Source organism: Cololabis saira, chromosome 5 (assembly GCF_033807715.1).
Source record: "Cololabis saira isolate AMF1-May2022 chromosome 5, fColSai1.1, whole genome shotgun sequence".
Lineage (NCBI taxonomy): Eukaryota > Metazoa > Chordata > Actinopteri > Beloniformes > Belonidae > Cololabis > Cololabis saira.
This window is the reverse complement of record NC_084591.1, coordinates 21,487,093-21,512,558: the sequence shown is the minus strand read 5'-3', so window position 1 is coordinate 21,512,558 and position 25,466 is coordinate 21,487,093. Positions and strand designations below refer to the sequence as shown.

At 43.3% G+C, this 25,466-nt stretch overlaps 1 protein-coding gene across 2 annotated transcripts in view; it reads left to right on the top strand.

Moving 5' to 3' along the window:
* Positions 1-23,695, top strand: part of ppfibp2b (PPFIA binding protein 2b) — a 90,761-nt gene extending 67,066 nt beyond the window's left edge. The window contains exons 7-28 of one of the 2 annotated variants that reach the window (XM_061721192.1): positions 1,405-1,632; positions 2,499-2,591; positions 5,834-5,945; positions 7,725-7,786; positions 7,903-7,978; positions 8,104-8,186; positions 8,323-8,390; positions 9,003-9,068; positions 9,183-9,243; positions 9,467-9,514; positions 11,887-12,043; positions 16,333-16,468; positions 16,583-16,702; positions 16,829-16,979; positions 17,830-17,941; positions 18,029-18,117; positions 19,064-19,186; positions 19,619-19,744; positions 19,831-20,019; positions 21,320-21,514; positions 22,831-22,896; positions 23,560-23,695. In XM_061721192.1, the coding sequence (XP_061577176.1) occupies positions 1,405-1,632; positions 2,499-2,591; positions 5,834-5,945; positions 7,725-7,786; positions 7,903-7,978; positions 8,104-8,186; positions 8,323-8,390; positions 9,003-9,068; positions 9,183-9,243; positions 9,467-9,514; positions 11,887-12,043; positions 16,333-16,468; positions 16,583-16,702; positions 16,829-16,979; positions 17,830-17,941; positions 18,029-18,117; positions 19,064-19,186; positions 19,619-19,744; positions 19,831-20,019; positions 21,320-21,514; positions 22,831-22,896; positions 23,560-23,622 (2,424 nt within the window). In that variant the 3' untranslated portion in view covers positions 23,623-23,695. Of the gene's footprint in view, positions 1-1,404; positions 1,633-2,498; positions 2,592-5,833; positions 5,946-7,724; positions 7,787-7,902; positions 7,979-8,103; positions 8,187-8,322; positions 8,391-9,002; positions 9,069-9,182; positions 9,244-9,466; positions 9,515-11,886; positions 12,044-16,332; positions 16,469-16,582; positions 16,703-16,828; positions 16,980-17,829; positions 17,942-18,028; positions 18,118-19,063; positions 19,187-19,618; positions 19,745-19,830; positions 20,020-21,319; positions 22,710-22,830; positions 22,897-23,559 lie in introns of those variants that run through there. The other variant, XR_009782697.1, reaches the window with a different exon arrangement.
* Positions 23,696-25,466: the final 1,771 nt, after the last annotated feature.

Here is a 25,466-nt window from a genome sequence, read left to right as displayed (position 1 = left end):
GAGGACTGTAGCCTCAGTATATGGCCCGCTGCTTAACCCACTGCGCCACCGAGCGGCCCCTAAGAACTGCTTTTGATCCAAATCTAAAATCTACATACACTGTACACCTAAGTTTAAGACAATACATATGGTGATATAAGCCATTTTTACATTTAAAAACAGAGGAAAGGTTTTCAGAGCGAGCTCCGCTCTCAGTCTTATCTGGCTGCCATGTTGACACGTCGCAACAACCAGGTCTTCCTCAGTGTTCATTTGAAACATTTAGCATTTATCTTTGATCATTATGCCATCAGGCCACAGCTATGTTAAGAAACAAAAATCATTTTAAACTGTTAAAGATGGGCTGGGTGTAGGTTAAAGTGTTTACATGCCCATTTTTGTTCTGGACTGCAACCTGGACTCATCTGGCTGTTATTACATTCCTTTAGTGCATAAACGGCAAAATCAAACTGCCATGATCCAAGAGATATTCAAGATAAAATGCCTCTACAATAATCTCATGTAAGCGTATCCTTCCTCCTGCATAATACCTTGAATGAACAAGGTAGAATATTATGGGATCTAGACTCAGATCCAGGGGGGAATCCAGTCATGAAGACCGAACTTTATCCAAAAACTCCTCCTCCTCAGTTTTTAACTGACAGGAGGTGTTTGCATCCTCCGAGCAACTCGCCAAACTCTCCTGGACTGTTTTCTTCCTCAACTGACCCATGGATAACCCGAGAGCCGACTCATCCCTCCTTTCCTGTCAGGTGTCACATAGCACCCGTGGAGAAGTGGGGCAGAAGAACTGTGACTTTGTGTTCAGTTGCATATATGAATACACACCAATGTGTCACAAGATATCAGCGGTGTGAGATGGTGTGACCCGATGCCTTCCCTGCAAGTGCCTCGGCGCCCGATCACAATCCACTGCCTCTATCCTGGCTCTTTTTGCATCACAGGTTGTAAATATTGGATTGCAACCAAAAAAAAAAAGGACTTTACTTCAAATCCTTTAGCGGTGTGTCATTTTAGATGTTGATGCCCATATTTCCTCCTCTTAATCAGGTTTTTTAATTGTTTTCTCAGCTGTCAATTCAGCTATTCCTTTTCCAGATCAGAATGTTTCTTTTATTGATTATGTATGTTGCTTGTATGATCAGATGGATGGTTGCGGTTTGTTTTTTTTTGCAATTTTTTTCTACTCTCCAATTGTATCAACAGCTAACAATGCTCGAGACTTGACAACATCCATTTCTTCTGTTCTGACTTGGTAAACATAATGAGTAATGCTTCATTCCCCTCCCCTCTCTTCTCCCCCTCCCATTCTCACACCTGACTTTTAATTATCTCTCTTTGCTTCTCCTCATCTCTACATTTCACATCTCCCGCCACCTCTGGTTTGTCGTCCATCCTCCTCAGTGTGTGGTAAATCTCATCAGTGAGCTCCAGGAGCAGATGTGCAAGTTTCAGGAGGAGATAAGCACTCGCATCCAGGAGAAAAGGGCCCTAGAGGAGCAGGAGGCCCGCCAGGGGGAGCCCGGAGGACGCCCGGCCCAAGGCTGCAGCCCTGCAGTCGGGCTAGCCGGCTCAGACCCGGCCCTGTCTGGGCTCCAGTCCTGGCAGCACAATGGAGGACGGACTGTGCACGTAGGGAGACTTGATGGATGAACTCATCTTACCCTCCTTCCCCATCATTCATTGTCTTCTTCTCTCCTTTTTTAACCAGACCACACATCACCCGGTATTTGGACTTTTCCACAGAATCAGACTAACAGCCTCTTGTAGTGTGAGTGTGTGTGTGAGTGTGAGTGTGTGTGAGTGTGCGAGTGTGTGCAGAGTGCCTTTGTGTGTCTACTCTGGTTCCTGCAGTCGGCTCTTTTGATTGGTTTTCCAAATGCTTACATGCATTTGAGGAGTTATTGATCTGTTAGCGTGACATTTGATTCTTGGGAATCCTTTTCTACCTCTCTCCTCAAATATCTGAAACCATTTGGAATATATTTCACTCTGATCTTGATTTGCTTTCATAAATCCCTTCAAATCAGTTTTTGGATCAGTATTGTGTTTTTATGTGATTCGATGTGGTTTGCTTGCATGACAGTTGTTCCTGCGTTTACTAACAGCGTTTTTCGTGTGCTTCCTCCTACACTGACCAGGTGGATGGGTCATGTAACAATAAATAATGGTATATAAGGTTTCTCCCAGACAGTGAATTTGCTCAGATGGCAGATGTGCAACCTGGACGCCTTCCAGTTGGGTTCTGGGTTCATCCTTTTCCTGGCTGTTGATAACTGCACGCTGTGGTGTCTGTTTCAGGAGGATTAGGTTTCCTACATTAACCATCGTTCTCTCCAGCCCCGGAGACCTTTATAATTGCACTGAACATGAACATGATGTTTGAATACCCTTCCCGTTTATATCTTGGCATGCATACATCCCAGTACTGCAGCTGAACTTCCTGCTGATCGGTGTTGAATCTGGTACTGAGATGCCGTGTTCTGGTTTGTCTGCAGGATTTAATACAAGAAGTTCAGCAGCTGAAGAGCAAAGTGGAGTCGCTGGAGGGGGAGAAGAGTCAGTATGAGAGGAAACTCAGAGCCACCAAGGTACACGGAGCCGCTCCGGACTGCTTACATGTGTATGCATATGTTTGTTTAATGAGAAACAGCTGTAGACAAATCAGATATTCACTGTATGAGAGTTGCAAAGGCCATGATTATGGATAGAAAAGTGCCTGCATCTTAACACATAATGTCCAACGAAGAAACCAAACAGCTGCAGCACTCGTGTGATCTCATGATATCAGATATTGATCTGAGCTTACAAAGTACTGTACTCTCATGCAGCAAGTCTGAAAATGACATCCAGGAATGATGTAACTGCTATTCAATGTATATAAAAAAAAAATTAAAAGAACTTAAAACAATAATGCTGAAGAAGAGAACTGTTGCCTACAGTCCCAGAAACGTTAACCAACAGAAATCCTGCTATTTACATACACTTAAATTCAATTCAATTTCAATTCAAAGTTATTTATATCGCGTCTATTAAAACAGAAGTTTTCTCTAGGATCTCTCCAGAGATCAGAACACAAGCAATTATTACATAAACATAAACTATGACAGGTAAAAAACTCCCCTAGTGGGAGAAAAACCTTAAGACAAACAGTGGCAAGTAAAACTCCCCTTTTGCTTTAAGAAGCACATCTTTTCCTGTCTGCAAGTTTACCAGAAAAACAGCCGAGACGCCAGGAAGAGGATTATAGAAGCTGTTGTACGGAGTGAAGGCACAAGTCACAGTCGTATTGAAGAAAAAAAACATTTTCTTTCAATTCATACTGATAAAGTTGTTAGCAGGTCTTAGAGTGACATAAATAAATGCAGCCTCAGCTGAACATCACATTGCACGGGTAAATAAAGTACGTCAGTAAACATTGCTTTCACATTATTAATCTGAAGGAGGTCAAACTGCCGTTGCTTCTCTGTGCTTACAGTACTTCCTTCCTCCTCTCTTCTCCTCCCTCCTTCACTCTCTATCCTCTCTTCTCCTCTATGTAACCCTGTGTGGCTTGCTCTCTTCTCTTTCTTCCCGTTCTTCTCTTCACATTTTCTAACTCACCTCCTCCCCCGTGTCATCACCTCCTTCCCGTCTGCCTCCCTCTAGCTCTCCATCTCTTACTCTCTCCATGTGTGTTACCAGTCGCTCATGACCCAGCTGTCCAGCCTCAAGCTGACTGTGGAGCACACACAGCTGGAGAAGCAGCACTGGGAGGAGCGCTGGCGCGGCGCACAGGTGCCTCCTCTTCCTCATGCTCTTCCCCCTTCTCGCTTCTCTGTGCTGATGTCTTTCCCTGTGATTAGCAGTGAGCTCCTTTTTGCACCTTGCTGCCTTCCTCTGCTCGTCCTCTCGTTTTGTTTTCCACTCACACTTGTCCTCTTTCTAATATTCTGGGTATGAGCGTATCGCTTTTCTTTATTTTTTTCCTGTTTTGTTGGTCTTGCGATAGTTGAATGTTTGTCTAAATCATAAATATTTAACTAGATGGCAAATACAGGGTGAAAGTAATGATTTAGTATCTCCATGCATTAGTGTTGGTAAGCAGACACAATGAGCTTTCAAGCTTTTGTCAATCGTTTCCTCGTGTCTTTCTGTTTTTGGCACGTTTGCATGGGTACTGCAACTCTGTTCATGGATCATCTGTGTTCCTGTGAATATGTTGGTTTTTTTGCATTTTTTTGTTTAGGAAACCATTATTTCCTGCCCATGTGAGGTGACGATGGTTTCCACTTAAAACAGCTTTGGTAAAATCTTGACTATAAAAGCCTATCCTGCAGGAAGTTGGCTTCATTACTCTAGCGCTGTAATATTACTGTCCTTCAGTACTCCTGGATATAAGAGAAAATATAGAGAATGTTACGGCCATAGCACTTGGAGAGTTTAACTAAACCAATACATTGATTTCTAATATGATTATAATATGATTGGCAGCCATTATTATCACTTCCTGATCTGTAATCGCCATCCTACCGCCCTTAGCAGGAAATCCCTGTGGAAGCCCTCGTATTCTGTTGACTATTTTTGCAGCAGCAGTTGGGGGCAGTTTCAATCATTTGTCCAAAACTAAAGCAGTTTCCATCCATCTTCTTTGAAGTGGAGATCTTCTATTTCTTTGTTTTGAAGAAACTTCTAGCAGGATGTGATTTTTGGAGAGTTACGCTAATAAAAAGACAAAAACGCCATTCAGTGGAAACACTGGACCCCCGCAGCGGAACTAATGTAGCAATTTCAGAATTGTTGCCTTTGTTTTAGGAAAAGGTGTCACGGAAATCCACCTCAGTCACCTAGGCGCACTGACTGAGGTGGGACGCTGAAGTAGTAGAACATAAACCCTTTTGGGAGAGATGACAGATGTGAGAACGGATAACTATGGGATGACATGATTGTCAGTGGCGGCGTCAGCCAATCAGAGCAGGGTGGCGGTTTCCACCTTTGGTGGAGAGCAGCGGCGGCTCCTCATCAGTCCTGTCTGGTGGCAGGGTGATGTTCTCGAGCGCTGCCAAGCTTCTGACAGCCTCTCTCTAATCAGCACCCGCTCCTTCATGACCGATGTGTCATGTGAAAGTAGCTCTGTGGGGAACGCTCCTGCTACATATGAATTACAACCTTAATGTGATAGTTAAGACCTGAAAGTGCGGTCAGATACGGGTGAAATACTCTGTGTATTTCCTGTCTAGATCCATATTGTTAGAAGCTGTCAAGAAAATGTTTCTGGCTGGACAAGTTATATTGGCCTCCGTGGAAATGATGGGAGGTGGGAAAATGCTTTAGACGCTTGACAAGGTGCGAAGACGCCCACAGGTGTTAGTCACAGGGCTGTCGCAGGAGCCATCAACTGGTGATGGAGGCCACGGCACATGCCAGGGACGGGTGATTCAAGGACACTAAGGCATTCCTCTTCCATTCGTCTTGCTTTCATGCATCCTTTTTTGTCTGGTGGGTAGATCCATGAGTCCTGATGTATCATTACTGGGTGCACTCTTCTGCATGCATGTATGGAGCGATGGAGCAATGGTGGATGTTGGGTTACATTCATGTACAACTGGGAAACCGATTTAAGTAAAAACGCCACAAAACCATGTGTTTTTCCGTACTTGTTTCATCTTCTAAACAATAAGTGACTTTCAGGGCTCAAATCCACCTCTGTTCTCACCTTCAGTGAGTACATCTCTTGAAATGCAATTTTTAAGTTAATACAGCTGTCCTGCTTTTTTCAGAATTGACAATAACTTGATATTAAACAACCTGGGAGACCCAACCAGTTCACAGCAAACTACTTTGTGTCCCGCAGGCAGAAATCTCCGAGCTCCAGCAGCTTTTGGCTTCCAAAGATGCTGAGATTGTGTGCCTGCAGACCCAGCTGCTGGCCAGAGGCGGCAGCACCAATGACAACGCAGAGAGAGGTAAGGGGCAGCAAATGGTCTGGACAGTCAAAACAGATCCACATCTGTCTGTGCCTGTTTGTGAGCGACAGCCAGCAACGGGCAGGTCTGTCGGCTCCAATTACTGTAACATCTAATCAACATGTTCCTCTCGTTCTTTTACTCTCTGCTGCCCTCTGCTGTAGAGGAGGTGTATATCAAGCAGCTGATTAACAAATGTAAGGCATGGGTGTGCGACATGCTGCGGTACGGGCTCAGTTTCAAAGTAGACCTCTTACTACTTGACAACTTCATTTTCAGTAATTGTCAGTCAGTGATTTGCAGCTCAAATCTTTAAAAAAAAGGAAGGTAAGAAAGGACTTTGAAATTTTAACACAAGAAGCGTGAGGGTCAGATGTCTGGTTTGAGACTGTGCCACAACAAGGATTCAGTATGTTTCTGTCAAAACAAACCCTTGCATCCTTTCAAATCAAAAAGTCTCTTGAGGTTTACGTAAAAAAATATCAACATTATTCACCAATATTCTGTAGTGATGTTGCTGTTCTTTGTGAACGTAAACATACCGCTTTGAAAACTCAGAGTTTCCGCTTTTTGCATCAAAAGGAGCATTTACTGACGGCAGGGCAGAGATTTTAATATCCTGGCAAGAAAAGAAAGGGAAGAAATGTCACTGTGAGGGCTGCACACACCGCCTCATGTTATTAAAACGGTGTCTCAGAGATTAAATACATGATACTCTGTCAAAGACAAACAGACACCGTATCTCTCTCCTCGCTCAGTATTTGTGATTCTTTACATTTAGTTTGGTCCTCTTTCTTCATCCTTTACTTACCCGATGAGTTGTTTGGGTTTGTCAGATGTGCTACACAACCCATAGGACATTTAACTGATGTTCAGTTAGTTTGTAGTCACAGAAATGAAATATTAAACGAGACTGTGTAACATTCATACACTCATACTGTCTGTCGACTGTCTGGTCAGGACAGTAGAATTTGCTCCGTAATTTTGGGATGAATTATTATAAACGTCCCTGGACACCAGTCTTATGCAATTAATTTTTATTTTTAATTCACGAAATACACAATATGACCTTTTTTAGGAGTTGATACTGTGGTTCTGGGGTCCTAATGAAGCGTTTGTGACACGCGTCGGTCAGAAAACCACGGCGATCCTGTACAACAACTCCCTTTCAGCTGCGACTTCTCACCTCTGAGACGTCGTTGCAGCTGGTTTCAGGAAGCGGTGTCAACCACTCGTCTCTGGGATGTGCCGTTTTCAAAATTACGGTTCTACTTTTGTGTCACACTTCCAATACACAGCAAATGCAGCAGGTGAAGCTCTTTGTGAGCTCTGGGGGGGGGCGTGGTTTCCACTATTAGTGCCTTTTTTGAGGCTCTATTAGTCCAAATGTTCCCAAGATTTTTTTAAAAAGTGTGACATTTCCTGTTAAGATAAGGGTCTGTATTTGAAAGGATGTTGATTGACATGGGGTTTGTGCTTGTGTGATCATGTATAATGTCTCTGACGCGAGCCTCACTCGTCTGTTTCTCATTTAATGGTGCCCCTGCATAGTTATTGTGTATCATTTCTGTGGGAGAACAAAAGAGATGACGTGTTTGTTCCAGGTGATGGTGCATGGCCACCCAGGCTGTCATGGTGCATTCGTTTTGCCTGCTCATTTGCATTAGCATGGCTGTCGTGTCTGTTGCCAACATCTCTTCAGGCAGCCGTCAGATGCAGTGAACTGATTAGAAAGAAAACCCTGAAAAATCCATGTTAATGTTCCATTTTCTTTGTTAGACCAGGAATACCAGAGGCTGAAGGTGGGGATGGAGTCTTTGCTGGCTTCAAATGACGAGAAGGTAACTCGGTTCATCTCCGTTACTGATTTCATGTTTATTTTTTAATGTTCAGTTGTAGAGAATTTTATGAAAGAAATAATGAGTCTTATTGCTTCTTGGTGGTTTGGGGGCGCTAGGATCGGAGGATAGAGGAGTTGACCGTTCTGCTGGGACAATACAGAAAGATGAGGGACGTCATGGCAATCACACATGGTGAGACTGGCATGTGTTTCCTAGAGTACTCTGAAGGTTTTTAGATGTTGAAATAGAGAGATAAAAGAAAAGAGAACGCCTATCCCCTTTCTTAAATCATCGTTTTGTTTTTTTTCATCCAACAGGAAGTAGTGAAGAGGAGCTGAGTAGTAGTTTGAAGCTCAGAGCCATCACTCACAAAGCACACTCTGACATCGTCAGATTAGAGGTAAGACTATGTACATTCAGATCTAGTACGTGTATATGTCACGCTTGAGTGGAGTGGTAACACGGTTACTAAATGGCCAAGGATGTTTTGCAGTAAAAAAAAAATAAAAATGAATTTCCACCTTGTGTTTGTACAGATGTCTTCCAGAGGTTCTTCTCCACTCATGCTCTCCTCCTCTCCTTTTCAGAGAGAAATTGATTCCAGGTACAAACACATGGTGCACATACTGTACGCCAGTGGTTCCCAAACTTTCTGTGCCCAAGGCACACCAAAGGACAAATAGAAATTTCAAGGCACACCTATTGTGCAAAATAGCCTTATAACACGTGTTATCACTAATATCATCTGTTTATCTGTTAAGTTTATTATTTACTAATGCCAAATAAGATATGACAAAGACAACTATTCTACTCATAAAATATTTATTAACAAAATACTTCACAAAAATATTTAAACTTTATCAAATTGGGCTTCATCAAACACACCCATTTCAACCACCTGCGCAACTGCGCAAACAGCGAAATGTGGGATCCTCTTTGAGGATTTTTTAAAATAGTTTTTAGATAAAGAGTTTGCCTCTGTATTATGGAATGAGTGCATTCAAAGTAGTATATAGTAAATTAAAATAATTATTTTTGTCTAGTTGTATACTATATTGCAGTAGGCTATGGTTGTCACAAAATCCCACGGCACACTTGGACTTGCCTCAAGGCACACCAGTGTGCCTCAAGGCACACAGTTTGGGAACCACTGCTGTACGCTACCCACAAGCACACAACTTGTAAGCTAATTTCAGGTGTGTTTTTTTTTTTGTAGTTTTCAGAACTGCATGGACACGTCGCTGATGTCCACAGGTGACACAAGTTTCTTAAACGGATTATGGTAAGCACTACGGTAGTGTCTGTTCAGTAGAACTGAAACGCATCCGCTCAATCAGTCTCCAGCGGTAACACAGATTATTCATGTTTTTGTTATCTTTTGTTGTTGTTTTTTAAGGCATCAGCGCAGGTTACTCTCCAGCAGTCTCGAGGAGTTGCAGAGTGGATCTTTGCAAAAGGTCTGTTGGTGTTTGTTGCCACTGATAAGCTCTTCTAATTAAGTTAATCAGCTGTAGATTTAACCTTGCGTATCCTGTTCTCTCTTTGTAACATCTGAACTCAAAGTAGACTAACCTCTTTGTGAATTAACATGAATGTCCTTTCAGTCTGTGTGATTGCTAACCTGCTACTTGTGTCTGTGTTTGCGTCTTCTTCCGTCTCTTCTGTCCGTGTTGGCTTCAGGCTGTAGAGATCCAGCCAGTTGAAAGTGAATCAGACGTAGGGGCAGAGGTACACATCTGCTGCATAATGACACCAGGACAGTCAATACACTCCTCATTACAAATCACATCAATGCAGAATATAAGCATTTTTATTTATTTTCAATTAAACCTTTCACAATAAAGCTGCCATACCCATATATGCATATATTGCATGTTAACAATGTGAACACACATTTACACATATGGACTCTTTGACTGCAGAGGACACAACTGTTGTATGTTTTTCTGCCATCAGATATCTTGTTCATCCCATTTTCTTCATCATAAGTCCTAAACTGTTGCCCAATTATAAATGCACTTACTAACAAACAGAGTCCAGCGTCTCTGAGTTACACCGAGAGACACAGAGGGGATCATCGGGGCCAGTTTATCAGATTTGAAATTATATGGAACCAGTTTAAGCCAAAATGCAGCACATGTATCTACAGAACCGTCAATGACCAAGAAGACCATCTTTTCAAAAACAGCAGAAACAAATGCAAATTCTGATCACTTGGCCTTTTTCGTAGTTAATCCTCGTGTACATTTGTTCAGGAGTGAAGAGTAAACACAGTTACGCAGAAGACCAAACAAGATTCAGAACAACATGGTTTTTAGTCTTTTAACATGCTAAAGAAACTCTTATCTCATAAATTTATCAGGTTTCTAAACATCTCTGGAGGTCCAAACCGTTAATGATCCCTCGGCAGCTTCACCTGCAGAAACCAGGGTCTTATCCTAATTCAAACGTTAATATCAGTTTTTTAAATCTTGTGTACCACATTATTCCCCTTTTAAAATATTGTAGTAACACTTCATCCTTTACGTTTATTAGTTATAGCAAATGTAATTCTCCAGGAGATGCTTTTATCAATCGCCAGTTCTTTGAAAATGAGTTTGAAATTTGGTTCTATAATAATAATAATAATAATACAACTTTATTTGTATAGCACATTTCATACAAGAATTGTAGCTCAAAGTGCTTTACATCAATAATAAGGCAAACAGCAAGTGCAGTTTAAATAAGAGAAAGGTATAAAATAACAATCAACATCATATCAGATCCTAGCGTTCTAATAGGTTACTTGAATTACCATAATCTCATTACGGAGTATAAATAGTGACAGTTAAAAAATGTAAAGTTTAAAAATATAAAAGTTTACAAAAAATTAAACAGTAGTGCGTACAGTGCAGAGTAAGTTAAAAGAGCAAGTCGGTGCAGTAAGAACTGGAACAAGTATTTAGGGTATTTAATGAGGAAGGTGGGTCAAGGTGGTGATGGAGGTGATGAGGGTGGGTCAATCAAATGCTTTGGTGTACAGATATGTTTTAAGCTGCCTTTTGAATATCTCTAAGGTGTTTGCTTCCCTGATATTTGAGGGTAGTGCATTCCACAGCTTTGGGGCATAGTTAACAAAGGCTGCATCACCAATCTTTTTATGACTATTTCTGCTGATCTCTAATAGACCTGCATCAGATGATTGGAGTGTTCTAGCTGGTGTGTAGTTTGTTAGGGAGTTTGCAATGTAGCTTGGTCCTTGTCCATTTAGGGCTTTGTATGTGAGAAGGAGGGCCTTAAAATAAATTGTAAAAGTCACAGGTAGCCAATATATGAAGTTCTTCCGGTTAATTTTTTAGTAAATAAAGGTTGAGGAGTAACAATAACAAGGACTAAAGAGAGCTACTGATACATCTTTAAAAAAAATGTTTTTCTCACGAGCCTATCTACAAACGAGATGATAATGAACGTTGATCAAAGTTTGGGGAGGTTGCTCCAGACGCCCTGTGGCCCCTTGATCCCGAGCTCAGTTGCTACGACAAATTGAAACTGAGTTTTTCTTTCGTATAAGTGAAGAACAGGCTCTTTTTGCATTCCAGCCACGTAGTCTCCCGAGTAAAAGACACATTCATACCGTCTCCACACACACACACACACACACACACACGCAGACTTACACTAAAGGGCCAAGACCCACCTGAAGTGGCTGTCTGTTGTGCTCGCCATCAGAGCTGCCTCCCAGCTGTTTCTCTCCGCTGGCCTTTCTCCAGCTCCTCTTTCAGCTGACGTTGATGCCTGGTCAGCTTACAGCATCACCAGACATTCACCCTCCAAAGAACACTCTGTTATGCAACAAGTAAAAGGCCATTTCACATCACTACTCCCACCGGTGGCAGCTGGTTGAACGGAATATGAAGAAAAAAACGGTGAACTCGTACAAGACGGAGAGTAATGAGGTCAAGATCCTCAAAAATACAATGATTTTCTTTTTTTTATCACATATCACTGACAACTGTTAGATCTGCAGTTTTTTGTTTTTCACACATTATGGTAATTTATCTGAAACGTGGTGCTTGAGAGGGCTTAAGAAGTAATGCACTTTTGTTTTGTCTTCCCTTCAGAGCCCCCACGCAGAGTTAAACAAGTACCAGACTCTTCCCGGGAAGCTGAGCAAAAAGAAGGAGCTGAGGGCGGAGCTGAGCAGCGACAGAGAAAGAGACAGCGAGTATTTATCTCCTGTCAAGCTCTCACCTGCCCGTGACAGCGACTACAGTCTGAGTGAGTTTCTGTGAAACTAAAAGAAGCGCTTTGATATTACAATGTCTTTTATTTCCACCTGAAGAAGCTTAGAGGTTTAGTCGGCGAAGTTTTCAGTGTAATACTGAGAAAGTTGGAGAATTACCACAGATGTGTCCCTCATTCTTGGATGAGCAACAAAGAGACCTGCATGACGCTTTGCTGCAGGAGTCTAAAGAACAGTTCTGGATCTTCAAAGTACTAATTCCTCAGATTCTTGTCTCAAGAGTTAAATGAGAAGAACGACACCCCTCTTATAACTGGTGGATAAAGTAGGAAGTGACTGCCTGCTAATTTATAGAAAAGGGCAAGAGGTTGGTTCAGCTCAAAGGCACAAACGCTGGTCTCCTGACACCAGGAATTGTGCAATGAAACAAAATCCATCCATCCATGTTCAGCCGCTCATCCGGGACAAGGTCAGTCTGAGTAGAGGTGCAAAGACTTCCCTCACACCAGAGACTTCCTCCAGCTCTTTAGGGGGATTCTCTAGGGAGGCATCAAATACAATCTCTGAGGGAGCGTCCGGCCTTGTATCCGCGATCTTGTCCTTTCGGCCATTACCAAAGTTCATGACCATAGGTGAGGGTAGGTACGTAGATTGACCGGTAAATCGAGAGCTTCGCCTTTCGACTCAGCTCCTTCTTCACCACGACGGTCTGGTGCAGCGTCCGCATAACTGCAGACGCTGCACCGATCCGTCTGTCAATCTCACGCTCCATCGTTCCCTCACTCGTGAACAAGACCCCGACATATTTGAACTCCTCCACCTAAAGCAGGACTTCTCCACCCACCCGGAGAAGGCACGCCACCCTTTCCCGGTGGAGAACCATGGCCTCGGTCTTGGAGGTGCTGATTCTCATCCCTGCCGCGTCGCACACGGCCACAAACCGCCCCAGCACATGCTGAAGGTTCCGGCCCGATGAAGCCAACAGGACAACGTCATCCGCAAAAAGCAGAGATGAAATCCTGTGGTTCCCAACCCAGATCCAGGCGGCCCCTGGCTGCGCCTAGAAATCCTGTCCATAAAAATTATGAACAGGACCGGTGACAAAGGGCAGCCCTGCCGGAGTCCAACATGCACCGGGAACAAATCTGACTTACTGCCGACAACGCGAACCAGACTCCTGCTCCGATCATACAGAGACCGGACAGCCCTTAGTAGAGCGCCCCGGACTCCATACTCACTCAGCACCCCCCACAGAATGGCACGAGGGACACGGTCAAATGCCTTTTCCAGATCCACAAAACACATGTAGACTGGTTGGGCAAATTCCCATGAACCCTCGAGCACCCTGCGGAGGGTGTAGAGCTGGTCCAGTGTTCCGCGACCGGGACGAAAACCGCATTGTTCCTCCTGAATCCGAGGTTCAACTATCGGCCGTATTCTCCTCTCCAGTACCCTAGCGTAGAATTTCCCCGGGAGGCTGAGAAGTGTGATCCCCCTGTAGTTGGAACACACTCTCCGGTCCCCCTTTTTTTTAAGTGAGGGACCACCACCCCGGTTTGCCACTCCAGCGGCGCTGTTGTAAAATCACTGTGGTGCTGGTTTTAGGGTTAAGGCACAAAGATCACAAAGATACCCTGGCTGCATGAACTTGCCCAACCGTAAAATAACAGATAAATCAGTCTGGATGGAGCTGAGCTCATTGTCTGCAGTCATTTCTAGTATCTTTGATCCCGTGTGGTGAGGCGCCAGGCAGTTACACTAAAAGCCATCAATAATAAACACTTCTAACACTTTAATGAGCAAATGTTCATACTCAGTAATCACCAGAAAGGCGGGTGGCATCAGTTGTCTTCTTTAACTCTTTGCAAGGAAGGAAATGAGGACAGTTCCTGAAGTGTTTAACTAATCCTTGAAATGGGAAATCATTTATTTACATGAGCATGACACAAAAAAAAAGAAACTAATTCCATTACTTCTAAATGCCTAATAACTCTCTGCCAACTAACTTTGCTTCAACTGCTTCTTCCTCCGTGCCTCCTTGTGTCTGCTTTACTGTGGGATTGCTCTTATCCCTGTGTGGCTGCAGTCCGCTGCAGGAGTGCCAGCGCTCCGGCTTTAGGTACTGTATGCCCTCACAGAAACTCAAATGCCATCACTAACAAGCATTTCCAGAAGAACTGCCTCAAAAGGCAGATATTCTTAGTCATACGAGCACGCATAGTCTGGGAGACAAAAAACATCAATTATCTCCAGAGCAAAACAAGACTTTCCTCGCGGCGGTAAAGCCTTGGGGGGTGAGAGCGGAGTCGGGCTGTTTTCACTGCGGATCAAGTAGCACTAAAGCCAGGATTATGAGAACTCCCTCATGAGTCAGGAGTCTGTCGAAAATAAAGCCCGGCTCTCTCATGTCAGCATTTGCTGAAGCTAACAAACACTTCAAACTCAAAAGGCTTGTAAGCGCCGAGTCCATAAATACTGTATCTGCGGTTACAGAGAAAGAGTTGAAAGCAGGAGGTTAATCAGGGGGGTGAGAGGAAGAGAGGAACGCTTAAAGGATCTGAAGGAGCAAATCAGGGGAGCGAATACGCAACCTTTCAAATTCTCTCCTTTTATCAGTGATTAAGATGATCTGATTTTAAGACCGTTGATGTTAGAAAAGCAGAATAAGAGCTGAGATTAGTGAAGTCTGCGTGATGTGATGGTGTCCCTCAGTTAGCCATCACATCAGGACCTGAACATCTAACCAGGGCTATAAAAGTGATGTATTTGTCCCACATCAGACAGACTTAAACCTGTGTCCCAGTCTGGCAGCTGACTGATACTTGCACCTGTGCATGTCACTATTTTCAAATATGAGCATGAATTCAGCATTTATTTTAAGATGAAAATGATTTAACTAATGCTGGGCTCTTTTTTTCTTTTCTTTTCTTTTGTTTTCCGGCCTCCTTGTCACTCTTCTCACTTCACTAACCTCCTTTGCCGCAGGATCTCCAGGAAAACATGACCTTTACGATGTCGGTGTGTATTGCATATCAACCCGGGGGTGTTGTACTCTTACCGCAGCGCAGACGGACTCTTTAGAGCCACATAGGTCAGAAAGAGTCTCTGAGCTGGAATCACATTCAGGGGAATTTTTCGGCTGACAAACTTCCTGTCTTGTGAATAAAATATGACCCACAATTTGACATCCATATGGCATATTGATTGATTGACGGACCGACTCCTGACGCTGCGGAGCCCTGGACATCAGGGTTCCTGCTGTTTCCTCACAACTACAATTCAGAAGCAAGACGATGAGAGCAGCTGCAATATTTGCTCTGTTTTTGTGTCTCTTTGAGTTCACTTTGCTTTTTATTGCATTTAATTTGATTCTGTGTTCGATGTTTGCATGTGTTTGGTGTTATCCATTTGTGTATTTTTGAAGTTATATTTTGAATGTTTATTGTCACTGTGACTGATCATGTGCTGTTTCACATCTCTAAGCAGTTATTTGTTGTTTTTGCCTTCTACTACTAATTCTTTTATTTTGCTCGTCTTAATTATGTCTCTCCTGTACTTGTTTTGTCTCTGATGTCATTTCACATTTGTTTGTGTTGTTCTTAATAGAACAGTAATAGGAGGTCCACAAAAACAGAATACTTTTTTTCTAAATTAAAGGGGACCTATTATGAAAAACATGTTTTCTCTTGCTTTAACATATATAAAGTGGTCTCCCCTCAGCCTGCCAACTCAGAGAAGGAGGAAAGCAGCCAGATTCTGCAGTGTCTGTACAGCCGCCCGGATGAGCCATCCAGTGTGATGTGACTTCTACGAGCCGTTCAGATTCTGCTCGTGTCGTGACGTCACGACAGGAGCGATGCGTGAAACCACGGCCACAACTAACTCCGCCGGCCGGAGCTTCCGCCATTTTTTCGTAGCGGTGTATCGCGTCATTCAGGCAGCCAATCAGCACATGCCTCATTATCATAGCCCCGCCCACTCAGAATCCTGCATAGATAATGAGGTTAGAGAATGGGAAGATAAAGACATGGCTCAGAGGCTGAATTTCTAATTTATTTAGCAAAAACAGTCAAAAGCTTGTTTTTAAGACATTCAAGGCCTGTTTAAAATAGGTATTAGATGCCATAATAGGTCCCCTTTAAACAAACAAAAAGATTGAGTGAAATAATGTGATATGTGATCATATATGTAAAATGTCATTTTAATCTTACTTAGCAAATCTATTAAACACATTTTACATGAATCTCCCATAAATGTGCTTAAACCTAGAGCAGTGAATCAGCACCTGTCAGTGATGCTGTCTTGGTTGTGTTTGCCTCCGCAGGGCCTTCGGAGAGGCTGGAGGAGTGTATGCTGTCAGACCAGTCCCCGCTGTCCTCCGGAGTGGACTCTGGACAGCAGTCCCCTGTCTCCCCAGACAACAGGAAGACCCACAGAGGCATCAAGAAACTCTGGGGGAAGTACGTAAAATCCGTCCAGGGCATATGCACTCCACGTTCATCTTCCCCTTGTACACTCTTGCTTTCTTCATTTTTTTCCTTTTTTACTCATCCGTGTGTTTCTGTGGTCTCCAGGATCCGTCGCAGCCAGTCTGGCAGTCCCGTGCAGGTTCACGACCAAGAGACGGCAGACTTTAAGAGGGGAGGCTTCAGAGCCACGGCGGGACCACGACTGGCCAGCTCAGCCAAGACACGGTGAATGATCGGCTGCTCCTGGCCGGGCGGCGGGCTCTTCCGAGAGGACCGCATGACTGACTCAGGGTGTACGGTTGTAGGTTCAACGGCCTATTTTAAAATCCTTTCCTTCTTTCTTCATGTCAGAGATCTAAAGTTGCCGTTTTCTAAGTGGAGCACAGAGCAGGTGTGTGACTGGCTGGAGGACATCGGACTGGGCCAGTACGGCCTCCTTGCTCGCCAGTGGGTCACCAGCGGCCACACGTTGCTGTCGGCCGTCCCACAAGACCTGGAGAAGGTACGGATGCACACGGGTCCCCGTTAGTCTCATCATGACACATTTAGGACCATGATGTGTGTTGGATTACCTGTCCTGTCAGATCGTCTTCAGTTCTACCTGTCTGATTGCTGTCACGCCTGTCTCTGCTTTTCGACCAGCTCTTTAGTTTCGCTGCAACTAGTGTTGTTTTTGTCAGCCTGTTTCAAATTGAGTTTCAGTCTAGTCATTGGGTCAAGCTATCATTTTAGTTTTTATTAGTTTTAGTCACGTTCATTCTCCTTTTAGTCGTGTCAAGTTTCAATCGACTAAAAGTCTGAGCATTTTAGTCTTACTTTAGTCAGAATTGTCCAGGACCATTTTAGTCTAGTTTTAGTCAAAGATTGTATTTAGCCAAACCCATTTTACAATTCTAACAAGGTTATCTTATTATTATATTATTGTTAGCTTATAGACTCAAGAACACATTAATTCCACATACAGAAGACTCTAATTTGAGTTTACAACATATTTATTTTTCCACATTTCTCTCCATCTTTTTCTTTTTCGACGACACATTCGGTTTTCTTTTCCACGTCTATGTAGGAAAGTGTATCCATTATATCTGTATTTTATTCGTCTACGATATTGCATTATATATTAATTATTGTTATCGTCACATGACCATTATTTTCGTTGCGTCTCCATTCGTTTTCCTCAGGTGATAAAGGTTTGTTGACGACGATATTTAGTCGTAATTTTCGTTGACGAAAGCAACTTTTGCTGCAACACTGTCTGTTGTTTACCTCCAACCCTCCTACAACCTTCCAGTCTCTCTTCTCTAAACCATAATATTAGTAGGATGATTTACTGTCTCATTCCCCGTCTGCAGGAGCTGTCCATGAAGAACCCACTCCACAGGAAGAAGCTGCAGCTATCTCTGAAGATGTTCGGTAACAAACAGCTGGAGAAGTCTGCAGAGCTCGATTACATCTGGGTCACTCGTAAGAACTCGCACACAAGCGTTCACGGACAGATGTTTAGTCCCGACGGGTTTCTCCATGAAATGTGTGCTCTGGTCCTTGTTGCAGGTTGGCTTGATGATATCGGTCTTCCTCAGTACAAAGACCAGTTTAACGACGGAAGAGTGGATGGAAACATGCTTCAATATCTCACTGTGGTGAGTTTTACCCACTTCATCCTTATACAGGGCGGCCGCGGGGTCTTAAAAAGACTTAAAAAGTCTGAAATTCAATTTTCCTTAAATAAGGCCTTTAAATGTCTCAATTGATCTTAAATCTCAATCCAAGGGTCTTAATTTTTAAATCTTAATTTTAGATGGAATGTATCCGGTCATCTTCAAAAAGTTTTCTTACACTTTGAAAAGGAAAAGTTTATTTCAACCTGCAGAGGTTCTAAATCTGTTTACCAGTTGTCAGACAACGCCTCAGTCAGGTTTGCCAGGTTGAGCAGTTTTCTGCTCAATTGTGCTTCATTTGACTTTGGGCTGAAAAATATTGGACTGGGTGGGATGATTCAATTTGGGCTGCTTTTCCTGGTTTTTACTAAATATTTAGGAGAAATCATTAACAAAAAAGTTTCCATTATGGGAGAGAAAAGTAGAAACTTACACAATAAAATATACTCAATTTAATTGTAGTTTTTGTGTGGAGTCTGAACTTTTTTTGGCTATTTAGTGGTGTTGTGAAGCTTCATTTGATTATGACTTGATTTGGGCTGGTTTTTCATTATTTCGGCGGGTTTTACATCACGTTTGGGCTGGAGCCTGTCAGATCTGGCAACCTTGACCTCAGCACTGGATTTCTTCGTCACCGTAGCCTCAAGACAATTCCAGTTTCTGGTGGTGGCTGAAAGCTAAGATGTCCAAAGATGACAGCGAGGCTTACAGTGTGGTTTGCTGTAAACGTTTCAAGTTGGGCACAATGGGGATCTTTTTGGTCTTAAATTTTGTTTGAAAATGGTATTAAAAAGTCTTAAATTTAACTTGGTCAAACCTAGGGACATCTTGATTGTAATTCATTTGCTTCCTTGGGATTAAAAGTGAAAAATGTTTCTTTTCTTTGCATATCTGCACTCATCTTTTCCTTCTCTCCGTCTCACCCTAGAATGACTTGTTATTCCTCAAAGTGAGCAGCCAGCTGCACCATCTCAGCATCAAGTGCGCCATTCACGTCCTCCACGTCAACAAATTCAACCCCAACTGCCTCAGACGCAGGCCCAGCAATGAGGTACTGATGGATCGGAGTTAACAGACGAATCATCGGGGGAAAAGATCTCACTTTTAATGCTTTAAAGTGCAGCATGCATGCTAACAGCTCCTAAAACCTGAAGTGTAGTGACATGTAGCCAGAAAGTTGAAAAACACATTAACACATGTGCTGTTTTAGTGTCAGTGATTTCTGTGAGGGGTGAAAGTAAGAAAAGTGAAATTATGAAACTTGAGATGATGAAAATGCAGGTGAATTGGAAACAGGAATGAGCTCTGGGTTAGTTTGTTTGTGTTTTTTTTTGCATCCTATGTGTGATACATTTAATTTGCATATACTTGACCACAAATGATGTGTGTATTTTTTTTTCTATTATATTATTATTTTTCTAGCCACCAGTGATTTACCGTTTAGGTTTCCCTAATGGTGCCTTCTCCCTGGATTGTGTTTCAGAGCCGGTTCAGCCCCAGCGAGGTGGTCCAGTGGTCCAACCACAGGGTGATGGAGTGGCTGAGGTCGGTGGACCTGGCGGAGTACGCACCCAACCTGAGGGGCAGCGGCGTGCACGGAGGCCTGATTGTGAGCACATTTCATCATACCGTTTATGGAGCAAAAAGACTAAAAGCCAATCAAAAACAACCACCTGACTGCATGTTCTCTGATAGATGCTGGAGCCTCGGTTCAGCGCCGACACGCTGGCCATGCTGCTGAACATCGCTCCACAAAAAACACTGCTGCGGCGCCACTTAAGCACCAACTTCAACAACCTGGTGGGAGCACAGGCTCAGCAGGAGAAGAGGGAGTACACGGAGGCAGCAGGATACACCCCCCTCAGCATCACAGCTAAAGTCAAGGTGAGGGGAAAAGGCGGTGTAGCAGAGCAGAAGAAAATGCTGCATTATGAAAACACACACACAGTTAACTTAGCCTTTCCTCCTTCATGTGAGAGAAAAAGCACCTTAATCTGTGGCGAGGGCTCGGTGTGTCGCTTCAGTTTAATCTCCCAGCCCTGTACTGCGTTTAAGTCTGCGGGAGCGCCTGAACGCAGCACTGCTCTCTTCTCCTCACAGCTCCGAGACTTCGCAGCCTCAGCTCTAAGTCCTTTTGTGCTCGTGTGAAGAAAAAAACACGGAAGAATAATCCACCAATAAATACACTTGGTACTTGCAGATTGAACCATTTATGACCTCGAACACTTGGATCTTAAATATCTTAAGCTCCGTGCGCAGTAAATATTTCTGTGGGTAAATATTAGCTGGTGCGGCAAATAAACAGCAGAGTTGAAGCACACCGAAATAGATTGTTTTGTGTGGTTTTCCTCCGTCTGGGCCGGGGAGCCACTAAACGCTACCCTGTATTGCTTTGTGATGATATCAGCGGCTCTTTGTCAGACAGAGGAGGCTTAGGAGCTGCTATCTGGTGCTGCCTGGTATCACTTATTACTCACAGCCTGTGGAGGTAAATAAAGGGATATATATTAAAAGAAGAAACACACACGTGATGCTAAGAGGTGATTAAATAAGAGACCTTTCAGCTGCAGGAACAATGTGTCTGTAGAAGTTCTGCTGGAAATGTTCTCCACATATTAAAAGACATCTCAACTTAAACCCAATGTTAGTTTTACAGTATGTTAAATTATGTTTATTATATTATGTTTCTTTGCATATTTGTAATTGGTTCTGCTTAGGGGATGGATGGAGATGCATGTTCACACTCTTGCACTCTCTGCCTTTAAGAGTAGGCTTAAAACCTTCCTTTATGAAAAATCTTATGTTTAGAGTCAGCTAGCCTGATGTTGCTGTGTTTTTTGGATGTTTTGCTTCTGAATCTTCTGATTCTCCGATGCTGATGTTTTCTGATGTGTGATATCTGATCACTTTTATCACTGATGCTGATTTATTTTCTGATGCTTATGTTTTTTATACATTATTTGATGATGTGTTATATCTGATCACTTTTATCTCTGTTTTTCCTGTTGTGAAGCGTCATGAAATGAACTTTATGACTTGACGCTATACAAATAAATTTAATTGAATTTTAGATCGCCACCTGCAATTCAGTTTAAAAGCCACTCGTTTGAAAGAGGAAGGGAAAGTGCGACATTGTGAAAAAGCCTTTTATACATCTATTTATTTATTTTTACTCTCCCTACAGCTTAAGAAGTTGGGCTTCTCTAACTTGACCCACCTGAGGAGGAGGCGCTCAGACGAGTCCACGGACTACGTCTGTCCCATCAAGTCGTCGTCCCCCCAGTCGGGCCAGGCGGCGGTGAACGGGGTGCAGGTGCGGCCGTACGCCGGCTTCAGGGGCCTGAGCCCCATCCTGGACCGAGAGCCCCCCAGGGACCAGGTGGGGCCCGAGGACAGCAAAGCCGACGCATCACCATGACAACGCCCAGGCGGCGCTGTGTTAACATCACGGACATGCGGTCACACGTTCTGATCAGTTCTCACCGCTGCCACTCTGCTTCCCCTGCTTGAAGGCCATCTTACCCCCCCCCCCTCCCTGAACGCCCATCAGCCTGACCCCGTGCCTTAGTCCTGAGACTCAGAGACTCCCACATAACCCCACCTGACTAATTCATGCTGCAGGGTGCATGGAAACCATCAATCCAGCACACTTGAAGTCTTTTTCGGTTTCACTTCGAGTCAGATGCCTAACTAACCCAGACTCGGCCTCGAACCTGTGCCATGATCTAACTCAGCACATCACGAGGGGGCGCTGCCTCTCCAGGTCCCTGTGACATCCTGTCCTGTAACCCGTACGACATGTGTACAAGCTCACTGTCCAGTATGAAGCCGTTTGTGCTCCAACAGTGGATGTTTTTATATGTATGAGTCCGACATTACATCATTTACACCTTTTGATTTTTCTAAACCAGCTTGAATAAAGTTACGTGACATGGCTGCAATGAAACTGTGCAATATTTGCATACATTAAGGGAGGGACTTTATTTAATATTTATGTAACTGCAGAGTGAGTGATGAAACAGCATGTTTTGTTTGATACCTGAGGTAGTGATTTTAAACTGTTATTTTCATATTTGACTGTAATAGTATTTTTATAGCAAAGAAAATCTGCTAAAGGAAGCTCACATATGTAAATGTTAAAAAAATTGATCAAATCGTTGAATAAACAAAATCATAAGTGTGTAAAGTTGGTTCCTGTTCTCTAATATCAAAGATTTCATCGTTCGAGTAGAAGTAAAATGTGACTTTTATTCTTTTTCAGTTTTATGGATGAAACATTCATTAAATTCTACATTTTTATGAACAAATCAATACCATTTATTAAAAAAAAAAGAGAGTTTCCATGTGGACAGACAGACTGCTGCTTTGTGGAGCCTTGCAGAGCAGCATGCCTCAGTAACCTGCATCAACCACTAACCATCATCATCATCATCCTCACCATCATGGCTGTTAATGCCGCCAGCTTCCCCCCCCCTCCACGGGCCGCGCTGGCTGACGACCGCTGCCATGGCAACCACGTTAAAGGTGGCATGGGGAGAGTGCATGTTTGAGCGTGGCTCGGTCTGAACCCGCAGGTACAAACATCACACCTCCGGTGCAGAGGCTCACACAAGTGCAGCATTGACCAGATTAAGGAAACCGTTGTTGAAGTGGGAGAGCGGTGCATCTATAATTGTGGCTGTGTGTCTGTTGCAGATGGCGAATGCGGAGAGCACCATTTTGCAAATAGAAGCTTTGTCTGAAGGCATCAGCAACCTCACAGTAAGAGCCGACACACTCACGCTGCTGGTTAATGACTCGTGCAGCTCGCTGCTTCTTCTTCTCGGTTGCAACAGAAATTTGAATCGTTCAGGAAGAGATTTTGCCCGTAATGAGGGAGGGACTCCATTAAAGCATCATGCACATGTGTTCAAGACAGAGCAATACTACAACCACTGGTGCCAAACAGGCTTTTTATCTCATGCTGTTATCAAGCAGCTGGGCTTTTTTCTGCTTCTGCTCCGTTTGCTGAGTAACTGAGACACGAGGCCTTGGATTACAAATCTGCATCTCCAGTGAAGCCTTGAAATAAGAGAACATCATTAAACACTATTCATGTTATCCTGCATTTTGAGATACTGAGATTGGATCATTTTCAGTTTTTGAGTTCATAAAATGGTGCATGCATGACTGAGTTGGGATCAGTTTCATGAAAGGCGGCCTAAGTATTTTCTATTTGAGGGAGCTGTTTTCCTCAGATCAAATTTTTCATTAAATTTTAGCATAATACTGATGTTACAACTTCCAGATTGGCTCTTGAAACATATTTTCACGATTTCTATGCTGAAACTGTATCACCTGATCCCAGCTCAGTTGCACACATCAACATCAACCCCCCCTTCAGCTCTCTAACCCGTCCCCACTCCCATGATGCTTTGCCTCCAGTACCTGCTCAGCCGAGACGAGCTGCGGAAGGAGCTGAGGCGGTCTCAGACGGCGCTGGTCTGAGGAGCGGTGGCCTGACGCGCTCAAGCCCACTGCTGCTGTCAGAGACCTCACACCCGAGCTGAACCTCGGGCTCCAGCCCTAACCCTGCAGCGTGGAACCGGCACACTCACCTCCTCTGGCTGCCCAGGCCTCATGTAACACCTGCGCTCGTCCAGAGGACGTGGAAACACAAATGGACAATCAAGACCCACTGCCACTTACAAGTCATTAACTACTCTCTGTTTTCCTATGCAATGTACCCTTTAATGATCAAACTGACCACAGCAGTGCTGCTATATCACACGGGAGATGAACTCAGATGCACTCTGGCTTGTTTAATAATGATATGCAAAGAAAAACACATGATGGATTTGAAGCACATTACAGATGGAGGTTCTGCTGTTTCTTCAGATATGCAATCCCACTGAGATCCAGGACCAGATCTCCAGGGGAACATTGGCAGTAAAACAACAAAAAGTTTAAATACAGACAAGGAAAAGGCACATTTGAGAGTCCACAGAGCCAATCATGAACAGATACCTGGTTTCTTACTTAACTTCCATTTAAGTCATAGTAAAAGAAATAAAAATTGCTCTAATGTTTACAATTACAATACATCGAATGAACTGACAAGGTACTGTAAGTTAGTTGTATAACAGTGAAACGTCTTTCAATGTCAGTTTTTGTGTCTTTTTAATGGAGTATCTATCATCCATTCCCGTGTATCTGGATTCAGGGGGAGGTGAGGGGAGCAGGCTAAGCGGAGAGGCCCAGACCTCCCTCCTCCTCCTCCCAGCCACCTCCTCCAGGACCATACCAAGGTGTTTCTATGCCAGCTGGGAGAAATGTCTCCAGCGTGATCCAGGTCTGTGTCGAGGTGTTCGACCCGGGAGTTGACCAGGAAGCATCCCAACCAGCTCTCAGCACATTCTCTAATAATTAAAGGGATATTCCAGAGTTAAATCAACCTTTGGTCTGCTAGTAGATGGTTGGTGGGTGTCAACTTTCTTTAGGGTGCAAAATGACATGAATCCAAGTGCAGCTGAGTTAGCATAACAGTCATTAATATTAGGTGCAGAGGGTAAGTAGCAACGCCAGAATACAGGACCATTTTAAACCTCTAGACTACAGATGAACCAGGGTCATTTTAACAGACTTGTACAAACTCCCATTAATAGATGCTGAAGATGGAGCGTTCCTGGCGTCTGATTCCATGGATGAAATAGGGAAGCTTAAAAGTAGGAGTTATGAACACTCCCTCTTTTGCACGTCTCTGGAGTCGATTTATGACAACACAGCAGCAAGTAAATTATATTTCTGACATTGAAGCAGGTTAGTACAAATGACAAACAGAAACACTTGGTTAGTAACATATAACAACATAACAGTGCAGCGCCTCAATGAAAGTGCTTAATTGTACATTAAAAATAATAAATAAATAAATGAATATGTGCAATGTGGAAACAGTACTGATGTGGATCTGAGTGGTGGGTTGATCATGACCCTCCCTGGATAATCGCCGTTAAACAGCAACGGTTTATTCAGTCCAACTCAAAACTCATCTGGTTTCATGTCTCTTTGCTTCCTAACAACACATTTACTTAGTTAGTAATGATTTAACTCAGGAATGTTCCTTTAATTTACAGTTTTACAAACTTTTGATATATTTTTACTGCTCTTCCAAAACTAGTTTTTAATGCTACTCTGAGACATTCAAAGACTTTCATTCAGTCCTGATTACGACCCAGGTGACCTTTTTCTTCCCTGGTGTGAAACCCTTTATACCTGCATATATTTATACAGCGGTACATGTACGCACAAATACCAGACAATAACAAATAATGAAAGAATAAATCATGTTGAAC